General features: G+C 37.1%; 1 protein-coding gene across 3 annotated transcripts in view; it reads left to right on the top strand.

The window, feature by feature from the left end:
* Nucleotides 1-21,951, top strand: part of PCDH11X (protocadherin 11 X-linked) — a 426,119-nt gene extending 404,168 nt beyond the window's left edge. The window contains exon 7 of one of the 3 annotated variants that reach the window (XM_023925911.2): nt 18,475-21,951. In XM_023925911.2, coding sequence (XP_023781679.1) covers nt 18,475-18,866 — 392 coding nt within the window. In that variant the 3' untranslated portion in view covers nt 18,867-21,951. The remainder of the gene's footprint in view (nt 1-18,474) is intronic. The other 2 variants (XM_086850088.1, XM_086850087.1) reach the window with 2 other exon arrangements.
* The last annotated feature ends 430 nt before the right edge of the window (nt 21,952-22,381 follow it).

The following is a 22,381-nucleotide window of genomic DNA, read 5'->3' on the forward strand; positions in this document are numbered from 1 at the left end:
TACAACATAGCCTTTGTTTGGAAACCCCACCAAGAGGAATGAACACAGGGTTCTTGTTTTCATTTCTTGGTGAACTTTGACAGTCACGTTGCTTATCCTGTTATCAGGATTAGATATGCAAGCTCTGGATACAGGAGTTTTAGCAGTTTGTTTAGAGACCTTGGTTTAATTAATCAGTGTAAGATTACCAAATTGCCTTGGGATGAAAAACTGCTCCTGAGAAGTTGTAATTGGCTCCTGACTAAACAGAAGGGCCCAGCTCTGCCCTGGGTGTTTGGGAGGGGGAGAGGAGGGAAAAAAAAGCAAAGAAAATCAGTGAATTAGATTTTGTGACCTGAAATCTTTTCATTCTGTATACAGCTTCAATTTTTTGTATTGCTGTGCTTTCTGTAATCAGGCACCTTGTGAAATGACACAGTGTCTTCCTTAGAAGTAAAAATGAAATTAAAATAATGCTTTAGCAGTGCTAAAGGGGTTTATGAAAAGTAGTCTGAAAAGTCTTACCTATAAATAGACTCCTAAATACTCTAAAATTATTCTTTTGAGTATTGCAGACTTGCCATAAAAAAATGTCAGTAAATTGTAGCTGAGGAAATATCCCAATCACTTCCCATGAGTTTATTTTTATTCCTTTACCTGTTCTTTTTGCATCTTGACAACACATCTCCAGCAATCCTCACTGATCTTCTCAAAATTGTGATAAACTGATAATTAACATAACTAAGACAACTTTTTGTTAAACATCTCATTTTTCTGTGCAAAAAAAAAAAAAAAATCCCCACATGTCATACTAAAAACACGGATTTCAAGAGATATTTTCATTTCACCTATTTCTTCCTCCCCAGCAAAATTTGTGACTTATCCACCCAGTTTCAGGACAGAAAATCCACACAATGATTGGCATGAAATTGTCACTGGGATTCATGTACAGAAGCAGAACTGAAATATGTTTCAAGATTTGAGATTTTGACCCAATTTTAGAAAACCATGGGTAGTTTGAATTGTTATAAATATATACACACACATATATACATATAAAGATGATTCTTGTTTTTTTGTCTAATATATCCTGGCATATTTTGTCTAATATCTGATGGCAGCCAGATTTGGCTGAGTGAAAAATCAAAAGTGAGCAGATTTATTTCACCAGCCACAGAACACGTTCAGCAATTTGATATTGATCATTTGGCATGGAAATAAGAAGGCAGTGTAACACATTTAATGTGGTGTTATGGTGAACCATTTGGCAAGGTAATATTTTAGTGTTATCAGGTTCATAAAGGCTTGTCTTTTGAGAATATAGTGAACATTTCTCCATGTGTGAAGTGGAGAAAATATGAAGATCAAGTCTTTGCTTAAAGAAGGTTGATGAAACTTTTTGTCTCGTGCCAGATATATTTTAGGCGCCTTTTAGGTGACTTTTTCCTCCTTTCTTTATTTCTTTCTGATGGACAAGCTAAAGCAGTAACTAAAATTAAAAATAAATATTCTTCAGAAGGTAAAGAATCCTGGACCAATGATTTACAAGAAGTAACATATTCTTGAGAGCTCACACACTCCATTCAAAGTATCACAGCTATTTAAAAATCTGAATTTATACAAAATTTTTCTATGCCACCCCCTCAGGGAACCAATTGTTTTCCTCCACACATTTTTGGTAATATGATAAGCTGTGCATAAATCAGGCCAGAAAAAAAATGTGTCTGTGATGAACAATGCAGGTCTGGTGTGTGACAGAATTTGCCATACATGTCAGAGGAGGAAATACTGAATCCCAGAGTCAGCAGTGCAGGAATTCTGAACCAGTGCATGGGCTGAAAGGTGATTATTAGAACAGCTTATTTTCCTTTAATGCATCATTTCACAGTCACTCGTACTCTTAATCTGTATCAGATATTTATGGTCTTTTTCCAGAGTTTCTCGTAACACCCTATTAATTGACTGGAATACAGCAATTATCAGCTTTGACTTGAATGTGTGCTTGAATCTGTGTGCTCTGGCCAATCTTTTTTTTTAATACTTATTTTCATTTTTTGACACTTTTTAGTTACCACTTCAGGCAGGTTGGCAGGGCCAGCAAAAGTTATGAGCTCTAACTTTAGTTGTGTTTTAGTTGTGAACATTTTGTAGCAGTTTTTTGGGGGTTGTTTTTGTGCTGGAGAGAGAAGGCTGCATTCAGGATGCTTCCTGTGAGCCTGTGGAACTTCTGAAGCAATTGTAACTAAAAATCTTTGGACAAATGGCCTTTCTAGTGGGTACTTAGAGTCCAAATTAGAAAATGCAGTTTTCTGAACAGCCCTCTGGGGTGGCCAGCACCTTGTTACTTGTGAAGATGGAATCTTGTCATGAAAAGCCTGGCATTAAAATCTGATGGACCAGAACTCCTGTGGAGTGCACCTTTCTTCCCCCACTTCCCTCTCCTCTTTCATGAAAGGATAGATATTAGTATCTGCTTTTTTCCCCCTTTCTTTTCTCTGGAACATGAGAATGTGACCATTCACTCCAGAGCTCTTATTCTTCAAGTACAGGGGCCAAGTGCAAAGCTCTTTTGTTGGGAGCTGGACACCCCTTCTTCTCCTCCTGCCTTGGAGCTGTCCTCCAGCCCATTTACACACTCTGCTACATTATTATATTGATCTCATCTCTACTCTCAGGAAATGCCAAGCTCTAACCCATTTTTCTGAGCTTCTTAGTTCCTCTGAAGGGTCTTCCCTGTGAAAAGGGGTGTGAGCTCATCCAGGAAATTGGAATAACATGGCTGTAGCTTCAGTGCTTTCATATCAGCCCAGCCAAGCTGCAGAGCCCTGAGCTCCCCTGGGCTGTGGGGCCGAGAAAATCCTGAACTTTCTGCCACCTTCATGATGACCATTTGTAAAGTCACTTTGCCACAGCTGATGGTGGTGCTGGAAGCAGAGAGGGAGAGCAGACTTGCTGCTCTCAAAAAGTATTTCCTGCTTTCTTCTGCATGGTTCCCTTCTCTTGATGATCAGTCTCTGTACTCGGCTCATTCCCCAAGGAAAGGAGTTTTTTAGCCTGGAAACTGCAGCCTGTCTGTAAAACTTAGGGAGAAAAGGGTACAACCCCTGGCAGAAACACACAGGGGAAAAAAGGCTGCAAAACAAATCACTCATCATAAAAAGGGGTAAAACTGAAAAACACTGCTGCAGGTATGAATTCCTCATTGCATAAGAGCCAACCTGTTTTATCTTACATAAAAACAATGAGATTTTACAGTGGGAACAGTTGTAACTATAGTCCACTCCATTTTAAAAATGAATTAAGGTTTGATTCCGAGAAGCACTTTGAGGAATTTCTAGAATTGGTTTACCACATAAAATTTTATGAAATCATTACATTTTATTATATTACAGTTAGTGTTACATTTTAAGACATATCCTTTGGAAAGTTTTGGCACCATAAGAAATCATCAAAGCACATAAAATTCTCTGATTTTTTTTAGTAGTTTATTAAAATAATGAGCTCTTCATCATGGGAAGGCTATTTAAAGTGTATTCATGTTTTTTTTGATGTTCTCTTTGGTTAGATTTAGTAATGACAATGAAAGACAGCTCTTTAATATTCCTATATTTTGTTGTATGTTTTGAAATGGACAACACAGCTCTTTGGTGGAGTGGGAAAACTCAGTTCTTGCTCTCATGTTTTGTCATTTGGGTTTCTTTGAGTGCCAAGGACATCATCCCCTTCTCCAATAGGTATGCTGTGAAAACTTTATATATATGTATATATATATATATATAATTTAATATTATATATATATATATATATATATATATATATATATATATATATAATTTAATGTCCAGTTAAAGAGTGTAAAAATATGGTTTAAGCTATCTCAAGTTGGCACCCAGAAATAATAGAATTATGGAGGCTGCATAATTTTGTTCAAGTTTTTTTTAATTCTTCAGTTTCCCAGATGAAAACGTCCTCAATAAAACAAATAATGCAGGTGGGATATTATTCATGTTCATGAAGCTTTATTTTGTGCTGTGAAAACAACAGAGTACATGAGGAAATGAATAAATCTGCATTCAGCACAAGGCTTTGAAAGTATTAATTAAAAAGGTGTATGGCCACATGCTGACTAGAGTAGATAAGAGAAATATTGAATAACTACTTGCTCTCCGAATTGGGCCCAAGGGTCCTATGAGAAAAATAGTATATGATAATTTAATTAAAGTTTGCATCAAAACACATTTACACAAGGGAGCTGAATTAATATTGCAGAGTTTGCACTTCCTAACTCTCCAGGGCTTCCCTGGGAAATGTTGGATCCCTTTTAGTACTGAGGTTCTTCATTGGGACATCAGGTACTGATCTGACACCTGGTATTTCACCTCACTAAAGCCTTACATTCAAGGCATTCATAGAGTAAATAAATATTTGAACCAGAAAAAATAAACCCAAATATTGATAGCAGCACATTTGGAAGCACAATTTGGTTGGGTTCTGGAATATGAGAGGAGAGAAGGGGGACAGTGAGCTGAGATGTTCTGAAGGGGCCATGTGGATAAGCCAACATATTTACAAACACTTGGGCACTGATATTTATTGTTATATCAATATATAAGATCCTCTGTAAAATATCTAGGCAGAGCTGAGTGAGTTTTTTATTTCCTGGATGGGTCTGGATGACTCACTGGGTTTTTTCCCCTCTTTTTCCCTGGGGAAATTTGGTTACTCAGGTGCTGAAGCTGCATATTTACCCAGTGTAAGAGAGCAGGAGCAGGGAAAGGGCTCTGGTGGGTGCAGAACTGGGAGTCGAGTCCATGGGGGGATGGAAATGGAGTCACAATCTGATAGAGAAGGAACCAAATCCAGCCTCCAGCAGCCACTGCTGTGGAGGAGGGGGAAATTCTCCCTGTGCTGAAGCTGGGGACAAAACAATAACTGGCTGAAATAATAATAGTTAGAATATTGACTATGATGCCATGATCAGTTGTTTCATTTCAAGTGTTTCTGGGCTTTGCAATAAATCTCCAAACCCCTGTTACAATCACAGTGCTGCCACATTCATGACAGTATCTTTGTGCTTTCCAATTCCACTGGATAATGGACTTATAACTACAAAATGGATTTGATTTGTTCTATTGTAGCACTACCTGAAACACGTTATAAATGCTGTTATATCCAGTTGCTTCTGTAATTCAGATAATATATAGAGACGTAGCAAGTGTGGTTAGCAGAGCAGCAGATCACCCCAAACCTGCTGTTATCATGGGGATAACGACAGCAAATGAGGAATTAAATCAATTAGTGTGGCCCTGTGCTGCATGGCTGTGCTGATGAGCAGTCTGTGGCCCCAGAGCATCAGGAGCATTTCTGCAGAGCCCTGGCTGCCCCTGGAACTCCCTGTCCCAGCTCTAGGGGTGCAAACGAGGGCCAGCAGAGCCCTAACAATTATTTCTATCTCAGGGCAGTGCAGTGGGTAAGAGAAAGGACCTGTGAATGTGAAAATGAGAAAAAAAAGTGCCAGGAACCTCCCTATTTGGGGAGTCAGGGGTTTATTATTTCTTTGCTTTCCCCCTGAGACTTTCATGTCCTCCTCTGCAGAAGTTCTGCAGTCATTCCAGTTTCATCTTCCAGCATTCCAACAGCCCAGGCAGTGGGAGGCTTTTTCCCAGCCATGATAAATTATTCTCTGTCAGAATCCAAATCTGCCTTTTTAAGTCTGATCATTTGTGATGAATTTATTCTGTTAACATGGGCTTGCATAGAAGCAATAGAGGATAATAAATTAACTTTGAGCATATTAATGACATCTCTAGACTATGGGTGAATTAAGGAATAAATAGATGAAATAGGTTCAATAACAGGCTGGTGAACACTTAGTCAGCAATTGACTGGTAGCTTTTCATTTAGGTCCTTTTATATCCTATGGTTAATTAAAAAACATAGAAAGATTTAAAGCAGCCCTTTGGAACACAGGCTGAGCTCAAACTCCTCCTGCCATCCACAGGAACTGCAGGAAAGGTGGTTGTGAAATGCAGTTTGCTGAAGCTCAAGGAACATCAGCTTCAGAAATTCAGGTTTGGACCCTCTCAAAAAGAAATCTGTGTCAAAAGCTGTGACAGTTTCTATATGGCATCTGCCAGAGCAGCACTTAACCCAGACTTAAAATATCCTTTCTGTAGGACTTAAGGAAAACTAAGCATAATTTATGAGATTTAGTGGGTTTGCTCTTATGAACTAGAGATTAGGTTAGTTCAAGAACTTTCACTCCTAGCAAGAACTGCTGGGATTTGTTTGGGTACTTTCAATGTGTGTCTGCCCTGACCAGGATTTCAAAACTAGTTTGAAACTCAAATTTTCAAAAGAGCTGGATGCTGAGCTTTAGTGACTTTGTAAGAAGTGATTTTTCTTAAATCTGATCCTGAGGGAGCCTCTGTCCCATGCAGTAGAGAAATGGCTGATTGAGGCTTATAGACTAAAGGAGCTGATGAGCTCCCTGACAGGTCTGATTGCTAGTTTTTAACCTTGTTAAATAATATATGTTAGGCTTTTATTAGCCTAGGAATATTCATGCCAAAGCTTATCAAACAGGAGTGAAAGTTACATTTTTTGCAAAGACAGCTATGGTTCAATGTATAAAAATATGAATGTGAGGAGGGCTGAGCCAAAACTTGACACCTACTCTCTGAAATTTGAAGGTCAATAAATTTATCTCTCTCCTCAGGATCTTTACATAGACACACATGGACTGTGTGTGCTTATAAGAAAGTGTTTACATAATTGAGTTTATAAAAACATCATTTAAAGATCAACCCATGTGTTTATTTCCATTTTCAAACATTTCCATCGTTCAAGTAATGAAGTTTAATTTCATGAACAATTGGACACCTTGTGAAGTTTAACTGAATAAAAACTGGCACGGTTTTATATTTGTTATGCTCCAAGTGAATAATAATAAGAAGAAGAAGAAGAAGAAGAAGAAAAAGAAGAAGAAGAACAAGAACAAGAACAAGAACAAGAAGAATTAGAATTTATTAATGTTATTTTTTAATAAATTGATAAATTAATAAAATTAATAAAATTAATAAAACTAATAAATAAAAACTACCCTGTTTTCAAGCTTCATAGTCCTCATGGCTGCAGCCACTGAACTTTCCTGACAGCTGTTGCAATGGGCTGACAAGATGCTGTCAGCAGCTGCTCATTTCCATTCTCTTGGCTGATCTTACTGACACTAAAATCTTCCAGAATAATCACAGCTATCGCTGTTTCCTAACAATGGCTTTTTAAAATTATCCACACTAGAAGAAAATGTTCTGTAAAGAATTGTGTCAAGTGTTGATCTGGCCTAAATTATCCCCATAATTTGTCAATTGTCCAGGGGCTGATAGATTCATCTGTTTTAAAGAAAACCCTGCAAGTTTAGTAATGCTTTAGTAATGCTGCTAGCTAAAAGTCCAGTATTTTTAGATTTTAATTGAAAATTACTCTGGAGAACATATATATATATATATAAAATATATATATAAATATATATGAATGTATATATTGTCAGCAAAACTCCTTGATGCCAAAAAAACTTCTTAATAGTTGGAGAAGGTTCATGTGAGTGAGAAGAGGAATTTGTGATCATGCAGCAAGACTTCAGGGGAGAAGCTGGTACCCAGGGAGTGTTAAAGGGCTGGAAACTGTGACAGTGTTGCCTCATCAGGATGCTGCCCAAATTTCTGAAGGTGCCAGCAATGCCTATAAAGGCCAAATTAGGAAGTTGGAGCCATCTCAATCAGTGATTTTGAACTCTCAGGTAAACGATGGAAACTGTGGTTTTCAGGAATCCTTTTTCTTGTTTGAATGGCTGCTCGGAATGAGGCTCTGAGCTGATGTGCAAAGATTGCTTCAAATCACTCGGAGCCACACTCTGATGCCTGACTGGAGCACAATGAAGTTTGGATTATGCTGTTTTAAATTATCACCCATTTGAAGTAATTTTCTTTATAAAACAAGATTAAAATGACTGTAATTCAAAACATTTTACCTCAAATTGATGTGAAAATTGTAGTGTTCCTATTATTTCCATTTTTCAATTTGACAAAACATTTCACTCCACATACAAGCTTTTCTGTGTTGTCACTGTCTTAACAGTGAAAATATGAATTTTACTCTGTGCACTTTACTCTTTCCTGATGTGTCTTATTTCTTAACACTACTTATTTAAGTTTTTGAAAGCATGTCTTTCTATAGATTGTTGTAGTACCTGGGGAAAATATAAACAGATTTAGGAGGTTTGCTTACCTTCTTTCTAACCCACACAATAACAGGTTATAACTTCATATTGTTAAGTTTGTTCTCCGGTCTTCCTACATGCCTGATGGTTAGATAAGTGCTGATGAATAAGCAGAGCCAGGAAGAAATTGAAGTACTGGCTTAATGGATTTGAAACTCAGATTATTTACCTGAAACTTCCTTTCATTTGCTTTCATATTGATACAGGAAAAATTTCTCTGCTTGAATTTTCCTCAAAGTTTCATGTCTCTTAATATAATTGTATAGAGAAAGAATAGACTTTTCCTCAGAAGTTTATGTCATAGACAGAGAGCATTATCAGTAATACTTTTTAAAAATCCAGTAAATTCTGAGTAACTCACTTGAGTTCCCCATGAAAAAGGATATTTGTGTTATCTAAGACAGAGTTCTTCTTACAGAGTTCTCGAGGAAGCAAAGAACAGAACACTGAAAAGGACTGGAAAATTAAGTGACTTGTGGAGGTCCTTGTCTAAACTATTGCCAGTGAGATTTACAACTGCAAAGTTCCTGGCCTAAAAATACCATTGCATTTATTTTTAAGTCACACTGTGTTCGACCATAAGTGCAACAGAATGCCAAACCTTATCACTTAAAGTAATAGCAAGGCACATGTCAGCTCTCAGACCCTCAAACTCTGCTTTTGTGTGCTCAGGCTGCAAAGGATAATTCATTCCTTACTAGGGGGTATGATTTCAAGAGCTGAAAGCTTTAACTAGTGCATATGTATAGGGTAGATTTAAAGTGATTATGGAAATGTCACCGCAGGACAATGCATTATTAGTAGGCCCTCATATGTTGTGTGCTGTCCCCTTATGTTTGCTGATAATTAAAAAGCAGATTGGGATGTCATGGCGAGAATGAGTGCAAAATGTCCCTTTTATCATTTGCAATAAATATGAAATAGTGGTCTTGCTGTATCCTTCAGTGATTGTTCTATTTGCGTTGGTGACAAATGACATCTTTCTCCTTGTAATGTGCCTGCAGGGTTAAATGACTTTATTATTATTAATGAGTCATTGCTCCAGCTGCCCAGAAATACAGGGAGTAGGAAACATAAGAGATTTAGACCTAAGTAATTACAAATGTAATTATTACCTTTCAAATTTCATTTTTACAGCAATCACAGGGTTGTTAATCAAACACGGCCCTTTCCGTGTGTTCACACTTTTTTGGAGCCTTTGTCAAAGGGATGAGCAGCTCCGTGGGTCCTCTGAGGGTACTCGGTGGCAGATTGACAAAGTGGTCTTGACAGAAAACTGCTGTGAGAAATTGGATGGAAGCTGTTGTGCAGCCATCAAGGAGGCTGTGCTTGAGAGGGTTTTCCAAGAGGAAAACCCTCCTGAGCTGCAGCCATATGGAGGAGAGCATCCTCCTGGGGAGGACGAGCGGGAGAGGAACCCCGGTGTCCTGTGGAGAGGGGGGACACTGCAGGTTTGCTCCTCCAGCCTGTCCTTCCTCAAGGTTGTCATGAAGGGATCTAGAAAACACAACAGGGCCAGCATGCTGCTTTAGGGGAATTAAAAACCGTGGCCTCTTACCCTGACGTATTTATCCTAATTACTCGTAATTATGAGTTTGTAAGTTTTGAGGTGGAGCATAAGGTTTATTCTCCTGCAGCAGTGGCAAGGGCATTGCAGGGAGTTCAGAGGAGTGATTATTCTTAGGCCATGTTGCAGATGCCATGAGATACAAGCAGTGCTGTTTCCCAGAATCACAACCTGAATTGATATTTATTGTGAAAGGTAAAATCTGAGGGACAGCTTTGGAGAAACGAGAACATTTCCATTCAATAATGCCATTTCTTCGGAATATTAAGGATCCTCATATTTTAAAGAAATAAGTGAAAATTAACTGAGTAGAGAAAATGGAAACTACCAGTTACGACACTTTATACCCCCAAATGTAATGTGAATCAAACCTGTCACAAAGCAATTGAATTTTGAAACTGCATTTTTGATGGGAAAATTTTTTTGTCAAAAAACCCTTAGCAAGCTTTATATATTTATTTATATTTATTATATTTATTGTATTATTAATTATATTAATATTTATTTATATAAATGTGTCATGATTATTTATATTTAATTATCAATCTTATTAATATTTATTAATCATATTAATATTTATTTATATAGTCAACTGGAATGAATTAATATTGTCGATGGTCCAATAAAATAGCTATCAGCACTCAAAAAAGCATAGTGTGTTACACAGATATCAGCATAGGTAATTATTGTAAAAATGTTTAAAAGTATTAGAAAATAAATAGAGTATTCATAGTCAAATGGGTTTTTTTGGTCATTATTCTAATAAAGAAACATAAGTTTTTGTTTGCATGCTTGTTTTTTTTCCTTCAAATGCAATTAGAGTCACCACAAAAGGTAAAAGAATATTTTTAGACTGTTGTAGACTTGTTTTGGTTGCTCCTCTAGTGGTCTTTGACTTTGAATTTCTGTTTGTGTACATCTGATCGAAAACACAGCTCAGAATAACTTTTAATGGCTATCTTTTAAGTTATCACAGGAGATATATGTTTACAAGCTCCCTGAGCATTTGGGGGTTTTATGAGTCCCTTTTGAAAATTAATGTTTCATTAAAGTGTCTAAACCGTGACCAATTGCCCACAGTTGTTCAATTCCTTCATTGAAAAGATTTTTTTTTTTTAGTATTCTAGTTTCCATCAAACTTTTGTTTATTTTTTACTGTAAAGCCAATAAAAAGGAAGACAGAGCACCGTTTGGCATGGAGACACAGTGAGACTGAAGGGAACAGAGGGTGTAAACACAAACGTTTGAGGGGGATTTTCCCACACCAACCCTTGATGGAGCTGCTGTGTGTGGACAGAACAGGAAATTCTGCTCATCCCCACCCTCCTCACTCAGCCCCTGACCTCTGGGCTCACCCCAAATGCTCCTTGTCACAAGTGCTGGAATGTGGGATTAGAGTGGGAAAAAGGGATATTGATAAGTTCATGCAGGTCTGTTATCGAGAGTTAGTGCTACCGACCCCGTCCTACCCAGAAATTCTCATCCCTTCGTGTCTTCCTGACACTCATCCTATCCCCAAGCCCAGATCTTTGTCCTGTATCAGAATTTTTGATTGACATATCTGATTTTTTGATTAAACAGCCAAATTTCGTCTGTTTCCACATCAGAGTGAGTGTATGTAGTGATCCTTGCTTAGTGATTCTTAGTTCTCTTTATGAATCTTCACTCTTTTTTAGTGATTTTTAGTAAAATCAATAAGCTGCTTTTCCACGTAATTTTATTTGAAACTTAAATCTGAAAAACCAGGTATAGGTATTCTGCGTAAATGGTCCCTCTGAAAAGTGACAGCTGAAACCCTTTTTTATTCAGCATATTTTTATAGGATGTTGTGTTTATTACAGGAATTCTACATCAGTAGAAGAGCTTCATATGTATCACTTAAAACACAGAGTCTTTGCAGGTATGGGGGGAAAAAAATGCTAATTTCACTCTTTACTATGTTTCCAGGCCGAAGGTTATTGCTGCAGGATAAACCATTTCTCACTATGTAGTTTCACCTTGTTTAATTGATTTGAATTTGAATTTATGTTCCATGTTAAATAATGAACCATGTATTAATAATTAAGAAGGTTCAGTACAAATGGGAAGCAGTTAATTAAATATTAAATAAAGCACATTGTATTAGCCGGTATTGTAATCAATATACTAGATTTTAAGTTATCCGTTTTAGATGGTCATTATGCTTTACTAGTTATAGTTAAAATTCTCATTGAAAACTCAATGTAAACTTTATAGGCCAAGAAACATGCAATCTTTGCAAATGACCATTTTTTTTTCCATAAATATCAGCAAAACATGGACATAAAGACATAAAAATGAATTCAATTGGACTGTTAGAGCAAAAAGGGTCACTGCCAGGTACTGTCCTGCAACTCTGTCACACCCATGTTCATTAGGCTGAAAAACAAAGCTTGTAGGATGTTTGAGGACTTGGTTTTGTTGGAGTTTTTGTGGGGTTTTGTGGTTTTTTTCATATGAAATCTCTTTCTTTGGAAAACTGTAATTATTGAAGCTGAGCTTTTTACAGGAGCATTGCCTTTAGACCATATCTTGGTAATGATTAATATAAGACTGAGGCTCTAGTCAGAATAACAATGAGGTAACCAAATGAAAGATTAATGTGCTTGATTTGTAGGGCTGTTGTTTGTGAGGGAAAGATTCACTTCACAAGTGTCGTTAATGAGACAGGAATTACCAGAGGCTGACTCTTCTCCTGACACTTGCTCCATTCCCTCTCTCCCTCACCAGCCTTCCTTGGCCATCCTCAATAACGTTTGCTTGACTTGTTGAATTCAGGTGCAAAATCCTCATACCTCATCCTATCACTTGGATTTTATGGGAAGCATTTTTTTGGATTAAATTCAAATTAAAACCACGGCTGTTAGGGTATAAACTGTGTTCACTGGAATGGAAGCAGAGCTGATTCTTGCAAGCTACCCAGCACAATCTGGCAAGCCTAGGTAGCACAGGAGGATGTCATTTCCCTCATGCCTGTTGATTCCTCAGTCAGAACATCTGGAGGATCAATTTTCCCCTGATTTCTCACAAGCAAAGCAAGCTCTGTACACACAGCTGAAAATTAGAGAGCGGTGTGTCCTACTTGTTCTTGGAATAAAAAGGTTCCAAGGCTAGAATTTAAGTAACTCTTTTAGGTTTTTAATTTATTGAGACGTATACAGGAAATAAAATATTCATAGGGAACTCCTCCCAAAGGCATTTTATTATTAAACCAAAAAGCTAGGGTATATTATAGCAGCACTCATTTAGAGTTTCCACATTCAAGCTTCTTCCTCCTGACCTTATTAAAGTAACCCAGTTTACACTAACTACTATTCCTCCCTCCCTTTTTTTATTGTTAATGTCATTTCTATTCTCTTCATATGGTGGAGATCTCTAAATGATGTTACTCAAGTGGCCACTTTTGGTCACCTGGGTGATTCTGGACAATAATTTCCCCACGTTATGCTTGAATTCCTGCTTCCATTTAGTACCACTGAGTAAATACACATGGGCAAAACGTGTTGGGGGAGCTGAGCAGTTCCTTAGGAGGCTGAGATGAGGAGTTGGGGCTGTCATCTCCATGGTTCTGGTGGGTTCCTGCTGAGCAGAGAGTGCTGGAGCCGTGCTGGAGCCGCGGAGCACGAAACGCTCCAGTGAACGAGAAGCACTTCTGGATGCTGACAGAACAGCGTTGGCACTGCAAGCCATGTATTCATATATGTGCTGTGTTGTGAAAATATGAAAAATAGCTCAGCAATGGCATAATTATGGGCAATTTGCTTAATTGCTTGCTAATTGTTGCTTGCTTTATTATGAAACAAGAGTGCTCTAAATGTAACACTGGATGGTTTGCATCCAAAATGTGTCAAATTCAAAACTGGCTTTTCATTAAGGCTTCAGCTACGTGGCTTTAAAATTCAAGCACTCTATATTCGGTGGTTTAAGGTTGTTTTCTCTTTTTCAATTGGTTTGGAATTCTCTTTGCACACTTGCTATGCCCCTAAACCTGAATTGGTAGGGTGCAGTCTGGTGGTTTCTGAACTTCTAATGAATCTGAGTACTTTGCTAATGAATGCAAATGTCTTTTGAGCATTGCTACACATGTAGATAAGGGCTGAGATCTTTTAAGACTCCTCCAGGAGTTCATGTTCTTGATTGTCCAACCCTTAGAGAAACACATCTTCCTTTCAACACGTGCATTTGGATTTTTTCTCTTAAGGGATATGTACAATTCTGAAAGTTTGGCTTTTTGGAAAAGCTACTCTTCCTTTTCAACCAGTGAATCCACATATGAGCCAAAGGTTAGACCAAAAGTCCTTTCCAGCCTAATCTCTGGGATTCCAGGGTGCAAGTGATGATTTTCATGGCAGAGTCAGGAAAGAACCAGCCACCCTTGATGTTCTTTTAGTAGTACATCTCTTTTAAAGCTGGAGGGAAAGGGTAGAAAGTGCGTGTTTGTACATCAAGTATGTGCTTCAGTGATCTTACAGGTCTTTTCCAACCAGAATGATTCCATAACTCTAACTTTTTAATGTTCTGAGACTGCAGGTAACAGACTCGTACCAACAACCTGTCTCCCTTTGTGAATTTTCTATGAGAAACAGTCTTCAAACTGGAACATGATATTAAGCAGGAAATGCCAAAGTGTTGTGCAATGTTTTGTAGACTGAGAAGGAGAGTAGCACTGTCGAGCTCTTCAGTTTTCATCTCTGAAAAGCAAAGAGGATAATCAACATTTTTATTTACTACCACCAAAATCCCACACAGACTTTATAACCATAGGAAGTGCCTGGTCAAAACAAACAAGGGAAAAAAAAAAGGTGTTTTTTGTAGCTGTTTTGTTTGAAGGATAGCTATCTGGCAAGGCTGGAATTCCACATTTTCTTGAGTGAAGGTAAATATTCTTACTTGAAAACTGTTTTGACCTATAAATGATGAGACTGTGGAACAATGAAAAAAAATCTTTTAACTGTTGTGCTTTTCGTTATATTTGACAGTTCTGATCTAAACACTTCATAAAAGCTGACAGACACTTTCTTTAAAAATGTTCTTAGTTCTGCAGACAATTAAAAAGAAAAATTCATTCCTAAAACAACCTGGAGTTCAAATCAAAGTGGTAAACTCACATGTGCATGAGTGTGATCTATTATATGAATTAAAAATTCTCTTTTCTATTATTTGTATGCCATGTTTGAAGAGTCTCCATGTGGTATGGAAAAAAATATCTAGAATTGAGGGTTTATAACTGAGTGAAGTAAGAAATTAGTTAGACTGCTAAGAGTTCAATGGAATGTACTCTTTATTCATAATATGTGGGGAATATGCAAACTCCTATTTCCATTTATAAACCTGTCATGTCTTATGTGAGAAGATGGTACCAGACACTGAATTTCACTTGCAAGAACCATCCTTCCTTCTGAAAATATTCAGAGACAGACAGAACTTTCTCTTCCTTGATGGGTAGAGGCAGGTGTCAGAGGTGTTTCCTTCCCCTGATTACTTATCAGACTATGCAGAATAATCACCTGCACTACCACTTTGGAAGGAGAGAGAAAAGCTCAGAAAATTTGATTGTCAGCCACATTTAGAGTGGCTTGCAAAGAAACAAAATAGAAGGAAGCTTAAAGAGTAGCAGCCAGAAGGTGCCGTGGTCAATTTGCAGAGCCTCTGATAAACGACCACTTTTACACTGAACTTCACATCCCCCAGGAGTGTGGCTGGAATGATATGTAAGGAAAATAGAGAAGGAGTTTGACAAAAAGGAGATTGATTTCATGGCCTGGAAGAGCAGGCAAAAAAAGGATAATTTTGGGTGAATATTCATGCAGAAATTTTCCTACAGTTTGTTCTAGCTTGAGTTCTTTTCCAAGAGTCGTTGCTTTGTGGGTGGGGAAAGTTGGTTGTTTGTTTGACTTAGAAAAGGGTTAAGGAAAACTTTTCCATGGTATAAACCATAAACACTGATGAAAAGCACATTCTGACAACAATATTGACTCAAGATTGAAAGAAATATTATGGCTTCTACAAAAGATGTTCTAAACAGTCCTGCATTGGCAGACTTTTGTATAAAAAACCACCAACTTAATACCAAAATAATTTGTATTCATATTTTAGGATTGTGTCCAGGATAGTTATAAAGTTTTGGGGTTTTCATTCTTGCATTTTTTTGTTTGTTTGTTTTTTTGTTTGTTTGTTTTGTTTTTTAAAATAAAACTAAAACTCAGATTAAAATATCTCTTTATTTACAGAATAAGGAAGACTGTAATTTTAACAATACATTATTCTAGACATAGTAATGCATTCCAAATCTCCAGGTAGTCTGGCAACACTTGGCACAAAATTATTGTCCTGATCTTTGGAATGGTGTGAGGACCATTTTATACATTACCTTTTTTCTTCCTCAGTTGCCTTGGCCAATGTTAAATGTTAATTTTTTATTGCCAAATCCTTGCTTTTGCTGTTTCGTGTGCTCTCTTACTGTAGTTTGAGAAAAAAAGAAGTGTTCTAACAGCTTGCTGTAAAGAGCTCGAAACAAATAAGTATTATTTCCAAATAAACAATCGTGTTTCACATTTTATTCTGAATTAATAGCATTTTAAGGGGTTTTTAATTAATTAATGTTTTAATTACTGCGAAAAAGATCAGTTTCTCTACAAAATGGGGATAACACACTCTGTCAAGGTTGTACCTGATTTCAGTGAATTGCCTTCATCAGAATAGCAGCAAAGCTGGATAATTAAAGAGCTTAAAAGACTTGTATATACTTAAATTTATATCTCTAATAGCAGATAGTAGGACACAGAAAGATTAGACTAATCTACCACTAGAAACTTTTCTTTTTTGCAGTAACTATTGCCTCCACTGAATTATTTCCATATTTATGTCTCCTACTGCCCATCAAAGCTGGATTAGTGTTTCAACAGCAAGGTGCCAAAGCTTTGTCAGGATTAAACTGAAAAATACTCAGGCAAAATGACTGAGGACATATTGAAATGGCAGCAATACGCCAAAATAACATTTATAAACAATCACTCCTCTAACTGACACGTACAGCATCCTGAAGGAGAAATAATCAAGAGTAGAACATTCATGATATAACAAGCAACCAGCTGTTTTCTTAAACGTGGTAGATTTAAAAAATAAAAGTATCCTGGTTTGGACAGCAACATTATATATTTCAATGCCTGAAGGAAAACTTGATTCCTTTGTATGGAGATGTAACATGGAAATAAGTGTTTGTGCTTTGCAGCTTTACACAGATTTCAACATGCAAAATATTTGTTAAAACAGAAAGGCAGCATCTGTTTAAACATAAAGCTCAGAGGGTGGGAGGCTCCTACTCAGCACTCATTGCTATAAGTAATTTTAGTGGCATTCTTTCTCCAGTGCTTATGAAGCAGAATCTTATTTTAAATGCTATTTTCATTAAAACAGGTATTAAAAATATGAATGTATCTTTCATTGGAAAGTTTTGTGACAAAAACACAAAGAAATATCCAATCAATATCTTTCTGCACTTCTCATGTATTTAACCATGTACACAGGAAGAGAATATAAAATTAACACTTGAAATATTAAAACTATTTTGAGGAATCATTCATAGAAATTTAATTCCATTAATTTTTTAATTACCTACCATGCTAAAGCCACAATTTAAATGAAAGAAATCAAGAATATTTATGTATTACAAATGAATGTCTTTTAGATTTGGTAGTTTACTTTGCCTTTGACCAAATTAAAATTTCTGCCATCATCTAGCAGATGCACAAACCTTGCATCTGCTAAGAAATCTGGTTTGATTATTAGCACACTATAGAGGTTACATCTTCCTTTGTTAGTACTCTTTGAGTTTTCAAGGTGTCCATTATCAAATGCATGGAGAAATCAATTCTCTTTTAAATATCTGTTTGCTCTTTCATTCTTTTAGCCCTTGAGTGCATCTTTGAGGCCAATGAACCATCTTTGGCTAGTGCCCCATTTAGGTTTTTTTACCTTAAGCAAAGGAAAACAATAAAAAATTCAGTTTTAAGAGAATATTCAAGAAACCAAAATTCTTTTTTTTCAAGCAGTTCTATGCAAATAACTAGAGTAATGGCTTTAAATTATTATAACATTTTTAGCTTTAGTACAGAAATGACAATTGCAAGGAGTGAAAATATTATTTTAGGTGACTTGTCCAGAAGACGGGGTCAAGTTGTGCCAGAGGAGGTTTAGACTGAGAAAAAATTTCTTCACTGAAAGAGTCCTCAAGCATTGTCAGAGTCTGCTCAGGGAGGTGGTGGATTCACCATCCCTGGGAGTGTTCAAAAGACGTGTGGAGGTGGCACTTGGGGTGTTTCTCACTGGTGAATGGGGCAGTGATGGGTTCATGGTTTAACTCACTGGTCTTAGAAGAGTTTTCCAGCCTGAGCAGTTGTGTGATTCCAGGAAATCGAGTGTTTAAGGGCTTATTATAAAGCTTTAATGATGGTGTGAACTGCGACAACACCCTGGGCCCCAATATCTGAACCTTTGCTGAAGCTCTGCACCTGGAGGCCTTCCCAAACTGTGGCCATCATTGCAGGACAGGGATCGCTCTGTTGACCTTGACTCCCTCTGTGCCTCCATCCTCACACCCCTGACAATGTCTTGTGTTTTTCCACCCTCCCAGCTATCGAAGTGAACCTGCAGAAAGCTCTGGCCGAAGCCTCTGAGAACTGCACGCAGGAGTGCCTCATCCTCGGCCACTCCGACAACTGCTGGATGCCGCCGGCCCTGACGCAGTTCCAGCAGCCCAACCCCTCCTTGCCATCCTTCGGCTTCCAGCAAGGCTGGGGCCGAGGAGCCAGACCCGAGGGACGTCACACCCTTGGGAGGCCCCTGCCAAAGGACGACAGTGACAAGGGCCAGGGAGGGCCCAGGCCCCAGTTCTACAACACCTGCGAAAGACATTGCGCCAGTGAGGATCCCGTCAAGGTCATCCCTCTGGCAAACTTCGCCGCGTCCCACCCGGCGCCGGGGGCGGCCAGCAGCGCCACGTTTATACACGAGCACCAGCTGTAAATGCATATCTGACAAATCCCTCACTTCAGGCTTTAAGTGTGACTGTGGATAGTCACGGCCTAGCGCTGCTCCTCGGCCGCCTACAAACTCCTTGGGCCTGTGAATATTTGTGTATATATAATCCTAAATCTGAAACGGAAAATCTAAATCCTTTGGACCTGGTTGAAAGGTGTTTACCGTAGCTCTTGGTAAAATCCAGGAAAAGGGGAAGAGAAACCACAACCCAGAAACAATCAGAAGAAAAACAAAATCCTGTTCGCTTTCTTACATGGGCCATGCAGTGCAAATATCTGCCAGCAGTTCTTCCTCCCTTTGAAGGCAATTCCTTAGTACGGTTTGGGGAATATTGAGGTCTAAAAATAGCTTACTCAATTTTTTTCTTTGTTGTTATAATTTATAGCATATTCATAGATTTCATCTTCCATTTGCTTAGCATTAGAGATCAAGTGAGCAATTTCTCATTTGATTACTTGACATAATAGAATTAATAAGATCCTAAAATCTAATTCTTCAGAAGGATTCTTCTCCACCAAAATTTATCTTTTATCTAATTAAGAAGGAGAATGTATGTGACAACTGATTTTTATTTTAATTTTTATTGGCTCAATGTACAGGTATTTATTCTCTGAAAGAATGCAGGAATGGAAAGCTCTCAGCTAGGCTTTTCTGTGTGAAATAGACAACGTGACAATGAGAGGATATCCAAGATCAAAAATGGAAACAAATAACCAACAACTTTATCTTCTTTTAATTTCCAAGATTTTTCCTTTCTATAATTCAAGGAACAATGTTATATTTATAGTATTTTTCAAGCCATAAGTCTATTTCTCTTTTTTTTTTTTTTTTTCCGTCTTGCAGAGCTTGCTTTGGCTACTGTTCCTGTTAGTTGAAAATTACATGGGCACTGCTGAAAACAGTAGGAAGTGGGGTAGTTTTTTTTTTTGGCTGATGTGATGTCGTGGCTGCAAGCTACCGGTGTTTTAAAGAATATTTAAAAGTGACGTGTACGGCTTTTTTTACAGCTATATTCACCTATTGTAAGTATCCAGTAAAAAGTTGAACTGTAATATTAGTTACTTCATCACAAACCTGTTAGATTAAGAAGTACTTGTCATTGTGGATTAGTTGTTAGAGAATGACTGATAGTGCTCAGCAAAGAAAGAAGGATCTAGGTAATGGAATGGATAAATATAAACAAACCCTAATCATATTATTTGAAAAAGTCTCAAGGTGATTCTCCTTAAAGAGGAAGGATTTTTTTTCAATGTTCTGTGAACTGGAGAACGTATTCTCTTGGTAAATTCCACAGTGGATGAAAAGGAGATTCCTTTCTTAGATGATAAAACCATATTTTCCTTCTAGTATTTCCTTCTAGTACTTTGTTGGCCTTTAGCCATTTCATCATTTGCAGTATGTACATACAAAGAATTTTTTCCTTTAAGAAAACACATAACTTCTTTTTTTGTTTTATTGCTACATTAAGTGAGACAATCGAAGTTGTATGGAGGGGAAAAACAGTGTGTGAATATTTCCTATGGGTAGAACTCTATGTAGGCTTCATAATATAACTTAAATCTGTAATTTATAAACAAAACTGTGTGTAAAAATGCTGTAATATTAGCTGCTTGTAAAATTTACAGAAGTTCAAGTTGTTGAGGGTTTCCAATGAATGCTAAAAGAGCTTCTCTTATGTGCCCAGCAGGTATAAGTAGCTTTATATATTGCTGTCCCCACTGTAAATCTATTCAAACCACATTTAGATTTTTTGTGCAAAATAAAAAAAAAACCCAAAAAAAAACCAAAAAAAGCTTCACTTTTAACCTACTGATAGGGTTTAATTAATGGACATCAGATTATCTAATGATGTACTTCTTTTGCTTTCTTTTTTTTTTTTAAGTAGTTTTCAATAACGTTTAGAAAAGATGTGGCACACTGGCTTCCAGTTGCATGTAAATCCTGGAAAAAAAATACTAATCCTTTGGGTACTGACACATCTCATTTCCAGTTCTGGGACAATTAAAAAATTGACAAATTAATTCATAGCTAATGTATACAAAGCCCTTTGTTGTTTGCTTTGGAGATGTCAGGAGGAGAGAATTCGGCAGTTCTTTTCAGGGATATGCAAAATATGAGTTTATCTGTAGTTTACACAGATTTACCAAACATACTAATTCTGCAAATTTAGAATAATGCTGACAGTAATTCCTCCTGTTGTAAGCAGAGATATTTGGTTTTTATTACAGATGCTTCTATACCAAATGTTTATGGAATTGGCAGCTCCATTGCAAAACTCTTTATTTTTTTCTTTTTTGCCTGCAATGATTCTTTTGAGAATGAAAATTGTAACTGAAATTTCCTGGCAAAGAATTAATTCTTACAATTTTAGGATTTTTATAAGAAAAGGTGAAAGATCCAGAATTAGTGGGATTTTTTTCATTGGCAGGGAAAAATACCCCAACAAACTTTACTTAATTTAAATATTTAGGGGTTACTTTAGTTTTTTCTCCGAAGGTAGAGAAGCATTTAACCATCCTCCTTTCTTTGAAAACAATCAAATAAAACACCCAAACCAAACAACAATAAAAAAATTACTTAAAAATTATAAATTTATATATTATATATTATCAAGATGAGTCTGATTCTAAGTATTAAACATTATATCTATGAAAATGTGTTTGATATTCTAAAATTCAGTCAACAAGATACAGAACAATCAATTGTAAATACACATAGTACCAGGAGATAAATCATTCTCTCATTTTTATATATTATATCTCTAATATATAAAAATATACATTTGAGGCAACATTTTTCTGAGTAGCATGTCAGTATCCAGAGGAGTAATGTTGCTAGAGACTTGTTACACATCTTGCCATATATATAAATAATTTATCTAGTACATAGACTGTATATTTTTGTGTATTCTTTTTTTTTTTTTTCCTTTTTTAGTCATTTAACTTATTTTATCTTACTCGTGTGAATTTGTGGAGAAAGCAATTCTATATACAATATACAGTAAATGCTAGTTACATGATTAGATTTGTTCCATACAGTGTAACAATAAAGGAAAACCTTTGCCTTCAAAGTGATGTGTCACACAGTCGAGTCTCGATTATTTCCCCCTCCAAACTCACGCTTGTGGCACTCCTGAGCATTGCAAAAAAGGATTATTTCCATATTGCAAGGCAGTCAACGCTAAAATAAAACAAACAAACAAAACCCATTAAAAGAAAGAACCGAGTCGAACTGTTTGAAGTAAGAGATGGCGTCTGTTTTCCTGAGCTCTACTCTGAGGTGTAACTTACTTCTAAGGAATAATTGAGCGTGTCTGCGCGGCCAGCCAGAGGCTGAGGTCGTTTAGCTAATTAGCATGGCCCGTGCTAATGGCAGCTGAGGCTTTATGGATGAGCACAGCCTCAGTTCTGTGGTGCTGGAGCTCTCAGCAGGAGCAGAGCAGTCCCTTTGCATCCCTGACCCCGCTGGATCTGTTTGGGATCTGCATCAGAGAAGGGAAA

This window comes from Cyanistes caeruleus, chromosome 14, assembly GCF_971803275.1.
Source record: "Cyanistes caeruleus chromosome 14, bCyaCae1.hap1.1, whole genome shotgun sequence".
Lineage (NCBI taxonomy): Eukaryota > Metazoa > Chordata > Aves > Passeriformes > Paridae > Cyanistes > Cyanistes caeruleus.